This window comes from Prionailurus bengalensis, chromosome D1 (genome assembly GCF_016509475.1).
Source record: "Prionailurus bengalensis isolate Pbe53 chromosome D1, Fcat_Pben_1.1_paternal_pri, whole genome shotgun sequence".
Classification (NCBI taxonomy): domain Eukaryota; kingdom Metazoa; phylum Chordata; class Mammalia; order Carnivora; family Felidae; genus Prionailurus; species Prionailurus bengalensis.
In genome coordinates this window covers 56,209,525-56,232,651 of record NC_057346.1, presented here as the reverse complement: position 1 = coordinate 56,232,651, position 23,127 = coordinate 56,209,525, and the positions used below count along the sequence as shown (strand labels likewise).

The 23,127-nt window shown below is 40.4% G+C and overlaps 1 protein-coding gene across 2 annotated transcripts in view; it reads left to right on the top strand.

Annotated features, from left to right (window-relative positions):
• The window catches only part of UVRAG (UV radiation resistance associated), a 297,500-nt gene that overhangs the window by 251,088 nt on the left and 23,285 nt on the right, over positions 1–23,127 (top strand). For both annotated transcript variants that reach the window (XM_043580203.1, XM_043580204.1), the window contains one exon: positions 19,583–19,674. In XM_043580203.1, the coding sequence (XP_043436138.1) occupies positions 19,583–19,674 (92 nt within the window). The remainder of the gene's footprint in view (positions 1–19,582; positions 19,675–23,127) is intronic.

Below are 23,127 nucleotides of genomic sequence, written 5' to 3'. Positions count from 1 at the left end.
CGAGATCGTGACCTGAGCTGAAGTCGGCCGCTTAACCGACTGAGCCACCCAGGAGCCCCTTAATACGGCTTTTTTAACAACCTGATCAGATAGAGACCAAAAGTGTAATGAGGGTTATTGGTAAACCTGAAACATGTTTGTTATATACACAGTTATTCTAGACAAGTCAAAAATGTAAGTAAAGAATATGTCCAAGGGAAGAAGATATCTGTCTTTGTATTTGAAAGGCTGTCGAGGGGAAGAAGGAATAAAATTAAACCTTGCTGATGGATTAAGTTAATACAAACAGATAGAAATCAGAAAACGGACATTTTTAGCTCATGTGAAAAATCATGATTTTTAACAGATAGAACTGTGCGACATTGGAATGAAAAGCTTCGGGAGGAATTAAGTATCTAGTCATGACGGGCTGGATGATTGTCAAGGATGCTATAGAAAACAGATCTGTAGGGGCGCCTGGGTGGCGCAGTCGGTTAAGCGTCCGACTTCAGCCAGGTCACGATCTCGCGGTCCGTGAGTTCGAGCCCCGCGTCAGGCTCTGGGCTGATGGCTCGGAGCCTGGAGCCTGTTTCCGATTCTGTGTCTCCCTCTCTCTCTGCCCCTCCCCCATTCATGCTCTGTCTCTCTCTGTCCCAAAAAATAAACGTTGGAAAAAAAAAAAAAAAAAAAAAAAAAGAAAACAGATCTGTTTTGTGAAAAGGTAAAAGCAAGTGCCTTCCAAGGTTACGCCCTACTCCATATTAACCAGGGCTCTTGCTGTCCATCCAGATGCACACCCTCAGGCTCTGCCCAGAACACCCTGTTCCACAAATGAGGACTGTTTGAGGATTGTTATAAAAACCCTGAGGCAGTCCCTTTCTGGAGTCAACAGTTTCAGCTGTTTCATAGACCTCCAGCAGCTTTCGCTAGGACAGGCTCTTCCTGGTGCCTTTCCTAGGACTTCTCGACAGTTCTGTTGAACACAGTGAGACAGTCTTCAAATGATGCTGCTCCATGGACCTCAACGACATCCTCCCTGAACAGGAGCCTCCAGACACCTTGAGACGGGGCTTGCCAGCCCCTTACAAGCCCCTAGCAGCCATAGATCTCTTTCCTTCTCTCTATCTTACCTGAAACCTACAATCCCTTCCATTGGATCCTTGTTTTCTGACACTCCACAGGTAATGAAGGTGGAGGGAAGGATGGGTAGATTTCTCCAGACCCTTACTTCTCCCTCCTTATGTGAAACCATCAGCCTTTGAAGCCTTGTAAATATTCAACTCTCTCTCACAGCAAGTCACTGACGTCTGACACACTGGTTACTTCTTTGGAGCATTCAGAATTTGCAACCTTGCCAACAGTCTTCCTTTGTAGGAAGGAAGTAACCCTGCATTACTCTAGTCTCATCTTTGTCTTTCCTGTGCCAAACCGCTTGCTGTTCCCCATTTTGCTTTTGCTCCTGGGCTTTTCCACATGCAGTTTCCTCTGTTTGGAATACTGTTTCCCCACCCTTTCGCCTAATAAAACCCAACATGTACTTTGTAGCCAGATAGGTTACCACTCCCTGGCCACACACCCCTGTCTCTCCTAGACTTAGTTAGATGTCCCTCCTCTGTGTTCCGATCATTTTCTCTGATGTGATTATTTTTTAATATAATTATGTTTCTGATTTTTAAATGCCTTTGCCATTATATTATGATTACTTTAAAAGGAGAAACTGCTTCCTCTTTATTTTGTGACTTACCCATGGCCTAGCACATAGGTGTTCAGTATCTACTGACTGAATGAATATATGATTTCACCTGCTTGTCGTCTTTGTACCTGTATAAGACTGAAGGTGGAACAGAAAGGAATAAACTTGGTGCTGTTACTAAAGCTAGTTTATTTTTAGCTCAAATTCTGTTTGAAACGTACATATGTGTGTGTGTGTGTGTGACATATGTGTGTGTATCTATACACACACACACACACACATATGTCACACACACACACACTGATGAACTTAGGTTCAGAATGTAAGGCTGCCTTTTACCTCTTATGGTTTTATGCCTTCTATTTGATAACGCTACCACTATCATCCGTCTTTTGTTTTTCTGTCAATTTTCTTTTTTTTATTTTTTTCAACATTTATTTATTTTTGAGAAGAGAGAGACAGAGCCTGAGTAGGGGAAGAGAGAGGAAGAGGGAGACACAGAATCTGAAACAGGCTCCAGGCTCTGAGCTGTCAGCACAGAGCCCGACGCGGGGCTCGAACTCACAGACCGCAAGATCGCGACCTGAGCCGAAGTGGGACGCTAAACCGACTGGGCCACCCAGGCGCCCCACAGTTTTCTGATCCCCTTACTTTGATCTCCTCTCATCCACAGAATTTTAGCATTTCTTACCTTCAAAATGCTATGGCTGTATTTTTTTTTACCATGGATGTGTTCTTTCTGGTGAGTCTTGTCTTTTGAGGTTATAGCATGTCACATTAAAATGTGTCAGATTCAGATGAGACCAAAAATAGCATATAGCCTTAACTAAGGGAAGTTAGAAAGAAAAATTAGTAATGAATGAAGTAGAAAAATGAGGTATAGCAGTAATGGTTTAGTGTAAAAAACAGTAGTGTTCTTAGGAATAACCATTAAGGAAAAAGGACAAGGACTACTAATTCCAAGATGCTTATAGCTCATAGACTATGCTGGGAGTTTTATATACATTATTTTGTTTTCATCCATACAATAACCCTATGAAGCAAATGTTGTGAGGGGCGTTATGTAGATGAGGAACCAGAGGTTCAGAGGAGTTAAGTGAGTTCACATAGGTATTCCAACACAAAACTCTCACTTTTTGACTACCTCCTATGCCAGTCCATATATTTTAAATTGGCTTTTTATTAGATTGTTTTTGACTGTAAAATTTTGGAAGTTAGCTAGGAAGTTAACACAAAAGTGGCAGTTTGAAGATAGACGTTCATTTTGTTTAATAGCCTTGGCATAGACCTTGGAACAGCTAATTGATTTGATGGGGTGGTTTTGTGTCATAACCTTTTCAAAGATTAATAGTGCCAGAAACTAATATTTAAATAGCAAATGGAGCTCTCATTTAGCAAACCTCTTGATGGAAATGTTAACACAGTCTAAAATCTGTGCTGATTTTTTGGACCCCCAATAAAGTTGTCCAAAATTGTTCATTTGTTGATGCCTGTTTAGATGATTAACACATTATATAAACTTTACTTCCCGTGCACTTTGTTGAGGAAAAAATTTGCATTCCTGCTGTATTATGAGAAATTAAATAAAACAGTTCCTCGGCGAGTCTGTTCCTCAGCCGCCAACCCCAACCCTGCAACCCCATATGTTCATCTAACCCACTTCCCTGCTTCCAGGGTTTCCTTAGGTTCTTCCTTCTGTTTCCACTGGCTTGCCTCCTTTCCTCCTATTTAGTGCCCAGCTGGGCTCAGCTCACTCTCTGTCAGATTATGGCGTAGGTCCCAACACTTCAAGAAAACTTTTCCCACAGAGATTTCTTTGTAAGTCAAATAGGCAAATACAGATGTTCCCCGCCCCCCCCCCAGCAATTTGCAGCTCAATCCTCCAAAAAAAGTTTATCAATTACCATGCATCTGGCGTTGTTAGCTGCTGGGCATTTAATGATAAATAAAATAGATCTCCACCTTTAAAGAGTTTACAGTCTTGGAAATATTGTGTTGGATCTGTGGGCGTAAATGATTTAATCTCTGTGTGCCTCAGTTTCTTCATCTATAATATAAAGATGATAATAGCTGCTTTGGTAGGGTGCTTATACTGAGTTAGTATTTATAAAGTACTTAAGGTAGGGCCTAACGAATAGAAAATACTATAGAAGTGTTTTTTTATTTACCAAAACAAAACTGAACATTGCGGTCACTTTATCCAGTTCTAAAATATCCTACTGGTATTTTTACGGGTATCATAATAAATTTGTAGATTAGAGTGAAATGTCATCTTTATAATAATATCTTCCTATTGGAGAACAGGATGAGTTTACATTTATTGGGATCTTCTTTTGCATCTCTTAATAGAATATAATAGTTTTCTTCATATGGATCTTGCTGTTCTGGTTATGTTTATTTCTAGATAGTTTATCTTTGTTGCTATTTAAAATGGCACCATGTAGGGGCGCCTGGGTGGCGCAGTCGGTTAAGCGTCCGACTTCAGCCAGGTCACGATCTCGCGGTCCGTGAGTTCAAGCCCCGCGTCGGGCTCTGGGCTGACGGCTCAGAGCCTGGAGCCTGTTTCCGATTCTGTGTCTGCCTCTCTCTCTCTGCCCCTCCCCCGTTCATGCTCTGTCTCTCTCTGTCCCAAAAATAAATAAACGTTGAAAAAAAAAAATTAAAAGTAAATAAATAAATAAATAAATAAAAATAAAATAAAATGGCACCATGTAATATTTTAATTGATTGTTATTTCTATAAAAGAAGACTTCTGATTTTTGTTTTTAAATTTTCTACTGAATTATCTTATAGTCTGTGATGAGTTTTCAGTTGGTTTGCTTGGATTGTCTTGATGTATAATCATATATCATCTCTAAAAAATGATCATTTTGCCGTTCCCCCCCCCCATTTTTATAACTCGTAACTCTTTCTCTGACTTAATTTGTGCTAACTATGATGGTAGTGAACATGCTTGTCTTACTTATATTGTGGTTCTTGACTCGTGACCGTTATACTTGAAAAAGATTATTTTATACTTGAAAAAGATTATTATATACAATGTGTTGTGTTTTCCCAGCTTGATAAACAAGGTCACTTACTGCTGTGCTTTGCTTTAACCACCAAAGATTTTGTCCTGTTCTGAACTTGTCATTCATGTGTTTTCAGTTATTCAGTCTGTCTTCTATAAATTTGAACATCCAGATTTGGCTCTTAGCCTGACAGAATCTTACAGAATATTTTAGAGAATCAGTATCTCTGGAGAACAAAAACTCAGACTCCCCAAAATAGATAAAGTTGGAGATGATTCTTCAGCGTCTCTAACCCCTTCCCCTGAGCACTTAAATTAGCCCTTAGAGAAGTATGTCCCAGCATGTGTTTAATGTTCAAAATATTATTTGCTAACTAAAAACCTCTGTGCCCTTGTATAGAGCTATCCCCTTTGTGCTGACACACAGCAGACATACAGAAATGTTGTCTGTCAAGGAACTAACTGCCCAGGCTGCATTATCCCCATGAATCCATTTCAGATATCTTCAGGTAAAAGGTAGAAGTAATCTTTTTCACCTTTTTTAGTTTTCTGTTGCTTCATAACAAATCACCACAAATGTAGCAGCTTAAACCCTGTGCATTTTTATCTCAAAGTTCTCTAGGTCAGAAGTCTGGGTGGGCTCATCTGGTTTCTCTGCTCGGGGTCTCAGAAAGCCAGAATCAAGGTGTTGGTCAGGCTGGGCTCTTATCTGGAAGCTCTTGGGAATAATCCACTTCCAAGCTCATTTAAATTGTTGGCAGAATCCAGTGGCTTGCAGCTGGAGGTCTGAAGTTTACATTTCCTTGCTGGCTTTTAGCCAGGGGCCAGCCTTTGCTCCTAGAGGCCTCCTGCATTCCTTCTTACATGACCCCTCCATTTTCAGACCAATAATGTCCCATCAAGCCCTTCTCACAGTTCAGATCTTTCAGAACATTCTCTTCTGTTGCCAGCCAGAGAAAACGTTCTCCTTTTAAAGGCCTCGTGTGATTAGATTAGGCCTATCCAGATGATCTCCCTTTGCCATAGACCTAAAATAATCAGGGGAGTAATAACACCAGGGAACGAAGGTCTTGGTGACCATCTTAAAATTGTGACTACTACCCAGCCCTTCAAACTCTCATCGAAGGTTGTCCTTTCCTTCTATGTGCATGTAAAAAGATAACCTCCTTAAAGGGAGCATCCATGGCTGAGGCATTTCGTGACACCCCGTCATACTTTGCACGCCTTGCCTGCAGTGGACATTCAGTACATGTATGGCGGATGAATTGTTTTTCATTCAATGACTTGGTGAGATCAAAGGTGAATAAATTTATTCCAGACCAAATTGTAAGAGGATCTGCCCGGTTCGAGGAGCATCGTGACTTGACAGTTCATTGCCATTTTGGTTTTGTTTTTCCTTTTTTGAAACTACATTTATTTATGATCGACCGGAGAGACTAAACAGTGGACACATGGGCTTTAGACGCCAGTGCTATTCATGTGAGGTCAGAAGAATTGCACGAAAAAAACATGAAGGACATGAAGTGGATGTTATAGTAAAATTAATATTTTAAGGGAAAAAAATCATTAGTGAGAGAAAGGAGCGTTCCGGAAAACTGTGTTCCATTTAGGGCACCTCGTTACCAGATTCTTTAAGGGAAACTGGAGGGAGTTCAGAGACGTAAAGAATGATGAAGAGGCTGTAGGGATTAACTTACAAGCAAAGATTTTAGAAGACTAAATATGTAGAGCTTAGCTGAACAACAGCTGAGTCGAGATGTAGCTGTTGTCAAATGTCTGATATCAAGAGAAGGAATGTGTTTCTCTGAAGAGCTGAGAGTCTCTTTCTAAGTATTGGAATCAAATCACGAATGGGAAAATCTTTTCTCACCAACGTGTGAGCAGTATTTAGACTGTGTGCTGGGATGTAAAGTATCAGTTGAATTCAAATCCCGGCTCTTCTGCTTGCGTAGCTGCGAAGTTTCAGGCAGCTCCTTTAACCTTTTAAACTCTGTCATGTGTGCAGTGGAAATTATACCACCTACCTATCTCGTGGGGTTGTTATGAAGGTTAAATGAAATGACTTAAGTAAACAGTCAAGTTCCATGCCTGGCACAGATTGCAGGTTGAGAAGGACTGTAGATGCTATTGGTATTACCCTTATCATCATCACTCTGAAGTGGTTAAGAGTTCAAAGGGCGAGGGTCAGACAAACCTGGGGTACCAGTTCAAGTGCTACCACTTATTAACTCCTAGTATCCTCAGTTGTAAGCAGGTCGTAGTGAGGACTGTATGAAATAACGCAGTGTGAAATGCTTAGCACATAGTTAATCACTCCGTAAATATATTAGCAGCTATATGGCATTATTTTCATTATAGTAACACCGTCATTATTCCACCCTGGAACCTGACTAAAGGCTTAGCATATATTCAGTTTCCAAATTGTCCCTATTTACAAACAACAGCATATACATATCTTCATTTCTATTTTTATCACCCCTCCCCATAGACACACACACACACACACACACACACACACACACACACACTGTTCGATAATTTTTTGTTGGACTGAATTGAGTAATTTCTACCAGTGATTATATCAGGTACTGTGGTCACTGTACATGGCTGGGGAGATGCCGGAATGGGCTTCTGTATTCCTATGTAATCAAAGTTCTAACAACTGACAGAAGGGCATTTTTTATTCCAATAAAACTGATACTTAGATTTACCTAAATTTCTGTGAGGGAATCCCTGCGTTCATAAATAGCATTTTCATTTTTTTTTTTTACTTCTACATACACAAGAGCTCCCTGTGGCTCCTTAGTACAAATAGGATTGTGATGGTGTTATACGGAGAATCTATTCTAGATTAAGTAGAAATGGTACTAATGAGAGGATTATCGATTAGAAGGTGTTAAGATTAATCAGAGGGTATAGTCAGATGTATCAGGTATTCATCAGAAGTAGCTTACAGAAAGTACAAGAGGGCCAGAAGAAGAGATACAGATGGCAAGAAAAGCATATGAAAAGATGCTCAATGTTGTTAGTGATTCGGGAAATGCAGATTAAAAGTATAAGAAGGTACCACTGCATACTTACTAGAATGGCTAAGATTTTTTAAGAACTGACAGTATCCATTCCTGATGATGATGATGTACAGCAACTGAAACATTCATATATGACTGATGGGAATGTGAAATTGTATAGCCACTTAGGATAACAGTTGACATTTTTAAAATACAGTTAGACATATTTCTATGGTGTTCCACAGGTAAGTATTGGTCCAAGAGGAATAAAAATACAAGTTCAAACAAAAACCTGTGCCCAAATGTTTATAGGACCTTCATTCATAATAGCCCAAACATGAAACAACCCATATGTTCATCAACTGGCATACAGATGGACAATTTATGGTGTATTCATACAACAGAATACCACTCAGCAATGGAAGGGAATGAGCTACTCATGCATGTAACAACATAGATGAATCTCAAAAACATAAATGAAGGAAGACAGACACAAGAGGCTAAATACTTTGTGATTTCATTTATAAGTCATCCTAGAAAACAGTTTCTGCCTTATTAGACTGTGACCTTCTTGGTCTGATAGAGTTCTTTGCACCAAGATAACATCAAAGCCAGTGAACGAGAAGCAGAAATTCTGAGTTTGAACCGTGTCGGGAACAACGTATAGCCCCTACGGGAGTCAGGACTCCAGATTGGGTCAAAGGCGAATACAAGGTAGTTTGGGGTAAATCAGTATGCCCAGGACTATTAAACACGAGGGCAGGGAGCTGGACCTGACAGCATACCTGCTTCAGTGGATCCTATACAAGTTTGTCCACTCACATAGCCTTTAGCCTCCTGAGAACATAACCTTTCTTTGATGATCATTAATTACAGCTGATCGCAGTTGCTATCAAGGGTATGATTTGCCTGCCTTTGACAGATTTCCAGTTCTGCCTTGCTTGTCCATTTACAGTGTGCTTTATTGACCCTCTTTAGCAACTCCTAAGAATTGGCCGCGACAGAGACCACACTTACCGATCAGGTTGACCCCAGAGTTGCGTCAATTTAATAGGGCTTCTAGTTAGTTTCTGGCAAACATAAGATGCTGAAGCAAAGGACCATCTTAATTGAAGTGTTTTTGATATGACAGATTTTACAATGATAAGTTTGGCTCAGATATAACCTATGCTTCAGAAATACAACAAGTGATGTAAAGAAAAGAGCCTGTGGTTAGAACTCAGCAAACGTTTTCTCTCCCTGGACTCAATCTGTTCAACCTTAGGCCACGTAACCTTGCACTTAACCGCACAGGGTCAATGAGGCAGGTGGGCTGATGCTCTCAAAGGTGCCATTCAGCTCTAATATGAATCCCATGACTCTAAGAGTAGTTGGTAGTATAACTGGGAGGAGGAATAGAAGAAACATTGCCATTTCTTAGACTTTCAAGCTTTTAGACCTGACTTTCAGGCTTTTCTGAGGTCTGAGGTCAGCTGTGTCCAGTGTTTACATTATAACATATCTATTTTGGAAAAGAACTGGCATGGTTTGTAGACGGGGATGGAAAAGTACTTAGGCTATTCTTGCAACTAGAGGCCCATAATCAGGTTTTTATACTTTTCCTTAGAGGTATATATTGCAGTGACTCACTGTAAGAAACAATATTATTGCTCATATTAAATATTCCTTAAGTAGCTTTTCCATATCTTTGAAAGAGTTGTTTCTTCTAAGAAAGCAGATTTTATTTTTGACATGGTGGTGCCCTTTTTTTTAAAGCTCTTAATCTAGTTCTTTTCATGTCAGTGAAACCTTAGCATTTAAAAATGCATTGAAATATTGGTAACTAGTCCAATAGAGATTTTTGACTACATAAGCCAAAACTCCAAAGTTAAGTCTTTGATGCATATGTACGTTTTTAATTTCTTATTTTTTCAATTCCTGTAGACCAGTTCTCTTTGTAGTCAAATTCATTGTAATCCCATCACGAAAGTGTTGATCTTTTAGTAACCTTTATTGAAGCATTGTATTAATCCACATTCCCTCACGGTAACAGACGGTTTGTATCAAACATATCATGCAGCTTAGCTCAAGTCCCATATGGAACTAATAAGCCACGCAGTAAGTGGCCTTGTGTAGATGAATATAGTTTGGAAGAGTGTGTGTGTGTGTGTGTGTGTGTGTGTGTGTGTGTGTGTGTGTCTGTGTGTGCACGTGCGCATGCATGTGCATGTGTCTGTTGTCTAAACTGAATTTCTCCTGCCAAAACCTAAATGACAAAATGATTCCTGAACCCCTGGAGTCTTTCTTGGCCTGGAAAAATTGTGTGTTTAAAAAATAAAAACAAAATTGAGTACTTTGATATTAAATTAGCTCTCTTAGCTCAATAAGCAGATGCTCACTGAGTATAAGAGCTCAGCATTTATTTCTTAGAAGTACAATCACACTTTATTTTAAAATATGATCTACGGAGCTGCAAATGGTCTTACTCCTTCAGTGGAGTAGTACCATTCATCAAGCTGTAGGAACTAGTCAATTTCAACTACAAAGGCTCTAACATCATAGTTGATCTAATTTGGTGAAACTCACAGTGATTTGGATGAAACCAAATTGTATTTTTATACAAGAAGATGGTGTGGGAGAGGAAGATAAGGAAAGATACTTTAATGGAATTGACATGGTTATAATTGTCTGCTGAGGTCTAAATGTATTCTGTGCTCTTGTTTTCTTTTCTTTAACTTGTTCCAGTAATTATAAAGCCAGATCTTCCTGGTTTGTATGGGGATTTTCTTTTGCTAATAGACAATAGCGTTTGTTCATTTTTTCAGGGAAACCACCGAACATTCTTCTTCCCACTTCCCATCTCATTTATCATTTATGTGTAGTTTTCACCTACTAGCCTACGATAGAGTTGCACAAAAGTTTAATTGCTCCTGTGGAGTTCTAAACCAATCAAAGTAAAGCCAAAATTCAAGCTAATTGAAACCAAAATTCCACTTAAAAACTGCTTAGACTCTTTGGGTGGTGGTTAAGTAGGAAGTTGTTACAAAAGGTGTTTATTTCAGAGACTAATTTGAGGCAGTTAGACGGACCCAAAGCAATATTTTATTTGCCTGGGTTTCTTGGCACCCCCCCCCCCTTCCCCAATCAGAAGTGAGAGCAGAAGGAGCTCTTTAGGGAAGTGTGGTATTGATAGTACTTGGTGAGGGCAGGTTTTGAGGAATGTGAAATAAGATTTTTTTTAGAGAAAAGAGAACTTCAGTCTTTGAACCTAACCTTCAGAGCTGCCTCTGGAGTGTTGCTCATGTTCTACAGCCAAGGCACAGATTGGTTATGTGACTCGTTCAAGATTTCATATATTATGTGGTGAGAACAGACTGTGAGTCCAGGCCTGTCATTCCAGAGACAGAGCTGATTTACAGGGCCTACCCTGGTGGACACTAAATAAATACTTGTTGAATGAAAGAATAGAATATGTAGGAACTTAGTAAATGTAGTTCTTTCTCCCCTTTCCCTGTCCTTTGTCTTTTCCTCCTTGGCCTCACTCCTTTTTTTTTTTTTTCCCCCTGTTTCTGCTAATACATCACCACAGTTAACTTGTTAAAGAATTACTTAATAAAAATTTAGATTTATTCCTTTCCTAAAGTATGTACATTTTAATAGTGGGTCAGCTCTACCTGACATAGTATAGTATATAAGACTGAACCCCATCCTACCCCTTCTATTTTCATATACTTCCCCTGAGGTGTTCAGAAAGGTGTCTTCTGTAGGCTCTTCCATCAAAACCTACCCCTCAAGTGAACACATAAAGGTTTGACACCCCCTTCGCCAAGTTCGACTTCTGATACCATCAGAAGTGGGCAAAGTCAGAAATGGGGCTGACTGGGCTGATGTTCTTTCCTGTCTCACACTGTGAATGTGTGCTGTGCAAACCATATTTTTATATCAAAATCCTTATATACATGGTACAAACCTGTAATGTTAGAGCAATGAAAGTGGACTCACAGAACTTTGAAAGGCTCATCGAGATGATGTAGCTCAGGAGCATTTGTTTAACCTGCAAGATGGGAATGCCTGTCTGAGCTCTAATTCTATTCCACCACTTCCCTTACTTAAGAGGAGTTCCTTATTTGCTTTACGCTTTGGGCTTCTACATAATATTTCACTTGAACAAAGGATTCTAGAGCTACAGAAGAAAAAAAAAAAGTTTGAAAATTATTTGGCTAGCCAGAGCAGGGAGGCACTTGCTGATGATCATACAGTAGAGCTCAGTCACCCAGATCTTCTGACCACCCACATCATGTCTCTCCATTTCACTGTGCAATTATTTTAAAGATATTGACATGTATCGTGTTCATTACTGCCTCTTTAGAGTGCTTGCAGTCAGAAGCTTAGTAAATTAGTAAAAATTGCCATGTAAAAAAGTGAACAATGTACTTAAGATTTTTTTTCCTTTGAGTTGAACTCCCCCCCCCGCCCCCCTCCTTTCTGACACTCATTCTAATGAGTTAAGTGATAAGCCATCTTTGGACACCAGCTTTATGCCCAGCCTAATAGTAGATGCTCTGATGATGATAATATACGGAGTATATATGTATTATAATGGTAATAAGTATAGTTTATTGAGCGCTTATTATGTACCACATATTGTTTGGGGTGCTCTGTACACTTTATCTTATTTAAACTTCACAACAGCTCTGCAAGAGAGGTAACATTTCCCATTTTATAAGTAAGGAAGCTGAAACTCCTCAGAGAAGTGAATGACTTACCCAAAGTCAAACAACTAGTAACTGACAGCGCTGTTGTTCACATCCAGATCTTTTGCATCGAAGCTCATTGCAGTGCGTCATGATGCCTCTCATTCCCTCCCCACAGCATTGATCTCACTTACTAATTAACAAATATTTATCAAGTACCTACTCAGTTAGTTAAGGCTTTCCAAAGACAGCACATGCAAACTTGGTGCGGGAAGGGATTTGGGGAGTGGTGTAAAATGTTCCCTTATCCTGGAGGAGTCAGAGAAAGCTACCTACAGGAAATGGAACTTGTATCCACACCTTGAGAACAGATGGAATATTGCCAGATGGGGGCACCTGGATGGCTCAGTCAGTTAAGTATTCAGCTCAGATCTTCATCTCCGCATTCCTGAAATGGAGCCCCATGTTGGGCTCTGTGCTGACAGTGCAGAGCCTGCTTGGGATTCTCCCTCTCCCTCTCTCTGCCCCTTCCCTTCTCACTCTCTCTCTCTCTCTCTCTCTCCCAAAATACATAAAGATAAAGAAGAGAATATGGCCAGATGGAGGATGCCTAGAGAGAGACTTAGAGACAGGAAATAGAGCTCCATTGAGTACTCTGTAAAAGGCTGTCCGGAAGGTTGTTAGCCAGTATGAAAAAGCTGTTATGTATGTAGGGGACTGCATGATAAACAAATTGAATTTACTCATTTGTGTCATACTTGTTTATGTCAGCTCCCCATTGAAATGCTGTTTATTAGTGGCACTAGATAAAATAATATAAACTTGCAAACTCATGGGGTTGAAGAGAACAGAAGAGACGAGAGTGAGTGATAGTCAACAAAATTTTAGAAAAATGCAAACAAATAAATGAGTGATAAACTGAGTTGGCAGAATGGAGAAAAAGGAAGCCTAGAGCCTTCAAGTAACCATGTAATTCAAGCCATAGCCCTCCAGAAGGACTTGGGATTTGGAGGTATGAAGTACCTCATAGAGTGTAGAATAAGGAATAGGTCTAAAAAACAGGAGAATTGCTTGAAATTCTATAGAAAGAGAAATAAGATTGCCAGTTCATTTCATCCACACTTCATAGCCAAGCGATTACCCCTGCACACACCCCAGTGGGAGATTGGAGGTTTACTTTTTGAAAAAATTGAACCAGAGAAGCTCTGAACTCCGAACTGCCTGGTACACAGGGTCAAGAAATAAGATGCCTTACCGAAAACGAGGGGATTCAGTTAAAGTCCAACATACCAACACTGAATTCCCCCAACCGCTTTTTCCTACTCTCAGAATGGGATCTAGATTATATTCCTAGGCAGAAGATTGGAGGATTCCCTCTGGAGAAATATAGTCCCAGCAATGAGAACTACTGGGATTGACGTGTGCCCCACAGAAAGGGCTAGGCTTCAATCCTCACTCGCTCTACAGTGAAACCCCCCCCCCCCCAGTCAGCAAGCACTGCATAGACTATCTGATGAGCTTTTACAGTCTCATTCATAATGCCGTGAATGTTTTTTTCAAACCTAAAAGAAAAAGGAGGAAGAAGAAGAAAGAAACCCAGAAGTAACAGAAAGTAGGGAAAGAGCAGATGACAAAATACTACTGCTGCTAATAACAATAAGAAGAAAAGAAGGAGGAGGAGGAGAAGAAGAAGAAAAGAAGAATTAGGGGATAACAGTTTTCATATTGAAAGGCCTCACAATGTGCCCAGCACAATGAATGAAAAACACCAAAACAGAGGCTTAGCACTGTGAACTTTTAAAATACTGGGGTTAAAGAATAAAATCCCAAAAACATCCAGAAAGAAGTATCAACTCACATACAAAGGATCAAGAATCAGAATGTTACCAGGTTTCTGAGTTCCCATATGCACAGTTAAATGGCACTGAAACAGGGCACGCCTGGGTGGCTCAGTCGGTTGAGTGCCCAACTTCGACTCAGGTCATGATCTCGTGGTTTGTGAGTTTGAGCCCCACATCAGGCTCTGTGCTGACAGCTCAGAGCCTGGAGCCTGCTTTGGATTCTGTGTTTCCCTCTCTCTCTGCCCCTCCCCCACTCGTACTCTGTCTGTCTCTCTCTCAAAATAAATAAACATAATAATTAAAAAAAATTTTTTTTAATAAAAAAAATAAATGGCAGTGAAACATTATTTTAGAAATTTTCAAGGGAAATTATTTCAGCCTTGAATTCTATACCCAGACAAACTATCATTCAAGTGTGAGAATAGAATAAAGGTATTTTTAAATATTCAAGGTGTCAAAAAAGATGCCTCCCATGTTCCCCTTTCCCAGAAAACTGTTATAGGATATGCACTACCATGATGAGGCAGTAAATCAAGAGAGAAGTTATGAGATCTAAAACAACAGCTTTGACACAGAAGAGATGATGGGGAAGGAAAGTTCTGAGAAGGGAGCAGTGGAGAAGGCCCTGAGAGCAGCAAGTTCAGAATGGAACAGAGAAGAGGGGTGCTTCCAAGGGGGAAATGGACCTGGTAGGTTATGTGGTGTATTTAATCAGACTGAGAAGAATTTTAAGGTTTTGTTCTAGTTTAGGGGGGATCTAGTGATAAGTATATAAGTACTCAACAATTAACACTGTCTTCAAGATAGGTACCCAACAACTAGGAAAAATGACAATTATCAGTTTAGGAAAAGCAAACCCAAAAAAGTACAAAAAAGGAATAGTATGTTGTTACATGGCTTAACAGTGAAAAGTATTTCTGCATATATAATAAGGTAAGCACTAAATATTGAGCTAACAAAAATTGTGATATTTAATATCTTAAGGGTGAAGAGAAGTATATTTGGGAGGGTAGAGAGTTAAATCCTCACATTCTTTACGAGAAAGTCATAGGTGATGTATGGATGAGGGGATAAAATGTTTGTGTAAGGGAAGAGTAATATAAAATCTAAATTTTCATTTTTCATAGTAGGAACACAGTAGATGATGTTTAAAACTGGGAAGAATAGGAAATAATAGGAAAATTAATATAATCACACTATTTAGAAATATGAAGGTAAAGAAGTTGTTACTGAAGAGCAAAGAATTTGCTTTTTCATTATAAGCCTTATAGCAGTTTAGACTTACTAAACAGTACATGTACTTTATTTTTAAATTTTAATATATATATGTATTATGTGTGAATTTTTTGGTTTTATATGTTGAAAATTAAAAGGGTGACATGGTAGAAAGAATTTGGAGTTGTTATTAAGAAATCATAGCCAAGGGGCACCTGGGTGGCTCAATCAGTTAAGCATCTGACTTTGGCTCACGCACGGTTCATAGGTTTGAGGCCCGTGTTGAGCTCTGTGCTGACAGCTCAGAGCCTGGAGCCTGCTTTGGGTTCTGTGTCTCCTCCTCTGTCTGCCCCTCCCCTGGTTCCGCTCTCTCTCTCTCTCTCAAAAATAAATAAACCTTAAAAAAATTTGTTTGAAGGAATTCTAGCCAAAAAAAGAAAAGAAACTCTAGCCTTGTAAAATCAAAAACCAAGAAACGGCAAGTGTTGACAAGGATGTGGAGAAAAAGGAACCCGCATGCACTGGTGGAGGGAATTCAAACTGGTGCAGCCACTGTGGAAAACAGTATGGAGGTTTCTCAAAAAATTAAAAACAGAACTACCATGTGATCCAGCTCCACTACTGGGTATTACCCAAAGAAAACAAAAATACTAATTCAAAAAGATATATGCGTCCAATGTTTATTGCAGCATTATTTACAATAGCCAAGATAGGAAAGCAGTATACACATACACACAATGGAATGTAAGATGTGAGAGACACACACACACACACACACACACACACACACACAGGAATAGTACTCAGCCATAAAAAGGAGAGATCTTGCCATATACAACAACATGGATGGACCTAAATGAAATAAGTCAGTCAGAGAAAGACAAATACCATATGATTTCACTCATGTTTGGAATTTTAGAAACAAATGAACAAAGCAAAAAGAGACAAACAAAAACAGACTGAAATACAGAGAAACAGAGAACATTAACTGGTGGTTGCCAGAGGGAAGGTGGCTGGGGGATGGGTAAAATAGGTGATGGGGATTAAGAGTACACTTATTGTGGTGAGCACCCGAATAACGTATAGAATTGTTGAATCGGGAAAATGAATGTAGAATGCACAAATGTTGAATGTAATTAACATAACAAGTATGTTAATTATACTTGGATTTAAAAAATTAAAAAAAAAAATTTTAAATCCAGCCTTGGCTTGGTCCCTGATCAGCTGTGACCTTGGGCAGGACACTTGCCTTACTGAGCCTTAGTTTCTTCGTTTATGAAAGGAAGGAGGTTGGAAAAATGGTCTCCAGGGTCTCTTTAAGATATAATGTCCTAGGATTCTGTGATTAAAAAATGATAATGCTATACAGCAAATGCAGGGTTAAGACCTGGGTAGAGGCTTAGAATTCCCACATTTTCCTTTTTTGGTTGAAATCAGACTTGAAGAAAAAGTTTTGTTGTGGTCTGTGAAAAGAATTCAACACCCACCTTCCATTGTGGAGCCTGCAGCAGGCAATTGACTATGTACTGGCTCAGGGACACATAGCTTAGTGTTATTTCAGTATGGGTGTGTGTGTGTGTGTGTGTGTGTTTGATATTTAATATTTTTCAGTATGAATCACAGGTGAAATTTCCATGCCATGTGTAAACAATTTCACTTTTTTATTGAAACAATGAATTCAGGAATGTCACATTGGGATATCAGCCATTTTACTTTTATCAATGTATGGAAAAAATGCTTTTATACTAATATAAGAAATGATGTCATTTAATATGGAGTAGATCTTATAATTCAAGGTCAACAAATCTCAGGAGGTGATTTAGGTCAGCAAGCTAGCTTTGGAAAAGGAAAAGAATATTTTCCCTTTGTCTTCTCAAGTATTTCAACCAATTTTCTTCTCAGACTTTGGGGTAGATGGTGGAATAGCATGGTTGTGAGAACGAGGCTCTAGCTAATAGTATCTCTGCTATGAAAACATGCGGTCCTGGAGAATTTATTTCCCCTTTCTGGGCTTCAGTTTCCCCATCTGCAAAAGAAAAGGATTGCCTTAAATAATATTCAAAATACCTTTGAGTTTTAACATTCTCTGTTTCTACTTCCTTATTTTTTGTGTATATTCAGACCATTCGAGAGATCTGGTTACGTTTGGGGGTTTTCCTTTAGCAGTTCAGGGTAGTGAGAGTAAACTCTGTTAGTGTCACTCACACTTAAGTAAAAAAAATCAGTTCAGTAGTAGATACAAACAAAAGAAAAGTTTGATTTTGTTGTTATTGGTAGCGGTTTTATTGTTTGTTTCTTTTTTTAAGATTTTTTTTTATCTTTAAGTAATCTCTCCATCCAGTGTGGGGCTCGAACTCACAACCCCGAGATCGAGAGTCACATGCTCTACTGACTGAGCCAGCCAGTAGCCCTAGTAGTGGTTTTATTTTTTAAGAGAGGAAAATATTTAGAAGTTTGGCTTAGCCACTTTTAAAATTTAGGTGCTGGAAAAGTAAAACTTCAAGACTGATTATCTTTCATGTTAGTACACCAGTATACAGCTCACAAAGTACTTTCTTCATATATATCACATCATTTGAAAAATACATTTCCACAGGGCCTTGTACATTTGTTGTGTATTTTTTTTAACGTTTATTCATTTTTGAGACAGAGAGAGACAGAGCATGAATGGGGGAAGGTCAGAGAGAGGGAGACACAGAATCTGAAACAGGTTCCAGGCTCTGAGCTGTCAGCACAGAGCCTGACGCGGGGCTCGAACTCACGGACCGCGAGATCATGACCTGAGCCGAAGTCAGACACCCAACCAACTGAGCCACCCAGGCGCCCCTATTGTGTATTTTTTTTAACGTTTATTTATTTTTGAGAAGAGAGAGACAGAGCATGAGCAGGGGAGGAGAGAGAAAGAGGGAGACACAGAATCTGAAACAGGCTTCAGGCTCTGAGCTGTCAGCACAGAGCCTGACGTGGGGCTCGAACTCATGGACCTCGAGATCATGACCTAAGCCAAAGTCGGACGCTTAACCGACTCAGCCACCCAGGCGCCCCCATTTATTGTGCATTTAATGTTGTGTGTGTGTGTGTGTGTGTGTGTGTGTGTGAGAGAGAGAGAGAGAGAGAGCACGTGTATGAATATGCACATATATTTAGATCGCTGTTGTGACCAGTTAAAAGCAAGAGGTAGTCAGAGACAGAGTTAGAGAAGGCAAGGAATAGACAGATGAAAACCATTAGCAAGTTGCCCAAGGTACATAGAAGGACCTAATTTTAGAAAATCAACTCTAGCAGAAATAAGTAAAACTAAGACCAGATCCATCCACAGGCCATAGTTTCCTCATACCAGCTCTACAGCTGTAAGTCCTGGTTCCGGACAAGAGGAAAGTTAGGAATGAGAGAAAAACAGAGCACAGCTTCTATCAAAAGTGGCTTGCTATTTATTTGTTTAATAAGCATTAACCGAGCCCTAGCACTCTCAGACACTGTTGGAAATTAGAGATGAGCACAACATTGCCCTTGGTTATACAAAGGGGAAGGTCAGGGAAAGAAGGGCTGAATGTGCCCAGAGTATCTACTGCCAGCCTTCAGTATCGAAAACCAAATACTGGTTTTGCAGTATGTGTCCCTGGAGTTAATGTCAGCAAACCCTGCAGGGCTCCTTGAAATGTGCTAATTCCATACGTGGCCATTCCTTGTCTTCTCTAACTTTAGGAGGCAAGGAAGCAGGAGAGGAAGAGGCTACCTTTTAAATACCATCCTAGGGGCGCCTGGGTGGCTCAGTCGGTTGGGCGTCTGACTTCAGCTCAGGTCACGATCTCGCGGTTCGTGAGTTCGAGCCCCACGTCGGGCTCTGGGCTGATGGCTCAGAGCCTGGAGCCTGCTTCGGATGCTGTGACTTCCTCTCTCTCTCTGCCCCTCCCCCGTTCATGCTCTGTCTCTCTGTCTCAAAAATAAATAAAACGTTAAAAAAAATTTTTTTAATAAATAAATAAATAAATAAATAAATAAATACCATCTTGAAAGTATGGTCAACAATATTGGAATCGTACATTTACATTTCCTCTCTGAGAGTTCAAAAGAAGAAAAAACTTAGTGAATGGATCGTGTTTGGGAAGCATTGCCTAGTATCTGCCAGAATTTCTTTTAATTCTGTTTTTCCACCTTTGCAGCTAAGATATCAACATGGACTAGGGACTCCAGACTTGAGGCAAACCCTCCCTAACCTGAAAAACTTCATGGAGCATGGACTAATGGTCAGGTGGTGAGTACCTTTATCTCTGACACCCAGAACCTGGAACGTGGATAATAATCGGAGAAACTTTCCTGGCTTCCTCATCACTCCACACGTGCTTTCTTTGCTAAGATACCTGAAGGAAAGGAAAGGCAGCCATTGTACGTGTGTGTGTCTATACCCTAGTCTGGCTTAGTGGAGTGAGGCACCCTCTGGAGGGGTGCAGGTTCGAGGGGGTACTGTTTGAACACTGGGAGGTTGGCTGGGCGAGGAATCCTTGAGCGTATTGCTGAGGCAGAGACTGGGGGACAGCCAATGTGATCCACAGAAGGGAGACAAGGAACCCCTGGGGCTTCTTCGAAGAGCCAGCGAAGGACATAACGACAGCATGAGCTTCAGGATCAGTGGCTATGAGAGTTAAGGGAAGAAAGCAGACAACAAATAGGTCAGCTTGACGGACCCAGTCTGAGACCAGGAGGCCCATGCCAAAATGTTTCTTATATTTGATGTCAGTGCCTGTCGGACCATAAGGGCAAGTTGCTGTTTAAAAATGTTTTGACGGGACAGACAGAACTCCTTTACAAAGAGAAGGGGAGAGGGAAATTCTGTTGCAAAGAAGACATTAGCTTGATTCACCTGACTTACATGGAGAGCTGTTGGCTCCAGCCATTTAGTCATTCTTGAAGTTTGAATTCTCGGATGATGGGCAGGAACTAACAAAATCACGTAAATGGAAATCAAGCCTTAAGAGCTACAGAGCTGGGAGCAGTGTAGTTTCTTCTAAAGAGCACTGGCTTCTCTTCCCACTTCTTTCTCCAGCCTGCTGGGTGAACTTGAAGTTTAACCTCTCTGAAACTTAATTTCCTCATCTGTAATCCCTGCCCTGCTCATCTCACCAGTGTGTGGTGAAACAGAAAAACTATCTGTAGGGAGGAAGGTATAAGATTGGTTTCATTTTCTTCTGTGCCAGAAGGATAGGCCTTGAGAGTAATGAGAAGGCGACGTCTTTAACTGACCTTTACTCTGACATCTTTTATTTTTGTCCTATGTGATCCTCAAAGTGCAAGTTCTGGATGTCCGATCTTAGGACCCCTAGTAAGCAAATGAACAATTGTTTAAAGAATTCTACTTAGAATATCAAAATATTTTATAAAAGCTTGGTACTGATATGGACCCATGTGCCCTGAGGCATTAGGAACAGGAATTGAGTCTTAATGTAAATAACGAGAGCCAGCAGACATTTACTTAGTGTTGTCTCTGTGTAAAGTTCTGTGATAGGCGCTCTGGAGAGTTAACAGGAAGTGTAAGGTTCAAGCCCTACACTCAAAGAATCTGTGATCTTGTTGGAAACAAGATACGTAATTCATGAAAGGTTTCATAATGCAAATGATAAATAACCTAAGATAATTTTTTAATTTTTTTTTTATTTTTTAAGTTTATGTATTTATTTTGAGAAAGGGGGGAGGGGCAGAGAGAGGGGGTTACAGAAAATCTCAAGCAGGCTCTGCACTGTCAGCACAGAGCCCAATCCAGGGCTCGAACTCACAAAACTGTGAGATCATGACCTGAACTGAAACTAAGAGCTGGATGCTTAACCAACTGACCCCCCAGGTGCCCCCTAAAATAAGTTTTTTTAAAAGAAGCAACCCACAATACTACCTGACTAATCACTAAATGAATCTTGCTCAGTACAGACAGCAAATTGTCCCAGTATTATTTATTGAAGAGTCTGTCTTTTGTCCACTGTTTGTTAATGCCATTTCCTTTCATGTGCCAGGTTTATTTATATACATGAATCTGTTTCCAGGCTCCCAATTCTGCTCCTTTGTTTTATTTGTCTATCTGTGGGCTAATACCACATTTTTAACTATGACAAGATGTAATGTCTTTAAGTCATGTTGAGGTTTGAGGATACCCAATAAAAAGCATCCTTCCTCCCCCTGATATGTGGAGCCACTTTAGAGGGGATATACAAAAGACAGAGTCATAGAAGTCAAAATATCAGTTTCATTACTGAAAAAGCCTTTTGGAAAATGTGGATTCAGATCTAAAATAAAAAGGTTTGCAAAAACATCACTCAATGTTTATTTTTGAGAGAGAGAGAGACAGACAGAGAGCACAAGTGGGGGAGGGGCAGAGAGAGAGGGAAACACAGAATCAGAAGCAGGCTCCAGGCTCCAAGCTGTCAGCACTGAGCCTGATGCGGGGCTTGAACCCACAAACTGCGAGATCATGACAGTAGCTGAAGTTGGAAGCTTAACCAACTGAGCCACCCAGGCGCCCCTCATCACTCAATTTTTTTTTTTTAATTTTTTTTAACGTTTATTTATTTTTGAGACAGAGAGAGACAGAGCATGAATGGGGGTCAGAGAGAGAGGGAGACACAGAATCCGAAGCAGGCTCCAGGCTCCGAGCTGTCAGCACAGAGCCCAATGCAGGGCTTGAACTCACGGACCGCGAGATCATGACCTGAGCCGAAGTCGGACGCTTAACCGACTGAGCCACCCAGGCGCCCCTCTCTCATCACTCAAAATAAAACTTCCCCTCACAGTCGCATCGTGAACTGGAGAACCCCAGGCTTTCCTCACAGAGGCAGGCCCTTGACCACTCTGCAGAGAGCAGTCACAGACTCTTATAGGAAACCAGATGGGGCTAAGCCAAGAGTACCCAAGTTTTACTTTTCCCTCTAAATTCACCCATCAGAAAAGGCTCTTCTTCTCGAAGAAAGAGAGAATGGAGAGAGGCCAGAAGTGCTACACCTAAATCATGTTCCTTCATAGCAAGGGAAAAGGAAGATACCCCCAACTTTCTTGATATCTGATAGGGTGAGGCTCCTACTTACAGTTCTTCAAAACTTTTGGTTTTTCTTAAGAATTGTATTTGCATGATTTGATACTATGATACCAAATCTTCCTTACTATGAACTTGGTATCTCTTTATATGTTTTCTTTCCTTTTTTTAAAAATATTTATTATTTTTGAGAGAGAGAGAGCGCGCGTGCATGAGCAGGGGAAGGGCAGATCCTCTGAAGTCAGCTCCACGCTGACAGCAGAGAGCCCAGTGCGGGGCTCGGACCCACAAACGTTGAGACCATGACCCAAGCCAAAGTTGGGTGCCCAGCTGACTGAGCCACCCAGGCGCCCCCTTCCTGTTTTGTTTTTTTTTTTTTTAATCTTTATTTTTGAGAAAGAGACAGTGTGTGAGCAGGGGAGGAACAGAAAGAGAGGGAGACACAGAATCCAAAGCAGGCTCCAGGCTCTGAGCTGTCGGCACAGAACCTGATGTGGGGCTCAAACTCATGAACCCACGAGATCATGACCTGAGCCGAAGTCAGACAGTTAACTGACTGAGCCACCCAGGAGCCCCCCGCCACCCTTTCTGTTTTTTAAAAATACCTCAATGAAGGTTTAAAATTTTCTTCGTAAGATCTTATACGTCTTTTATTAGGTAGCTTACCATTTTGGTTGCAATTATAAATTTTTC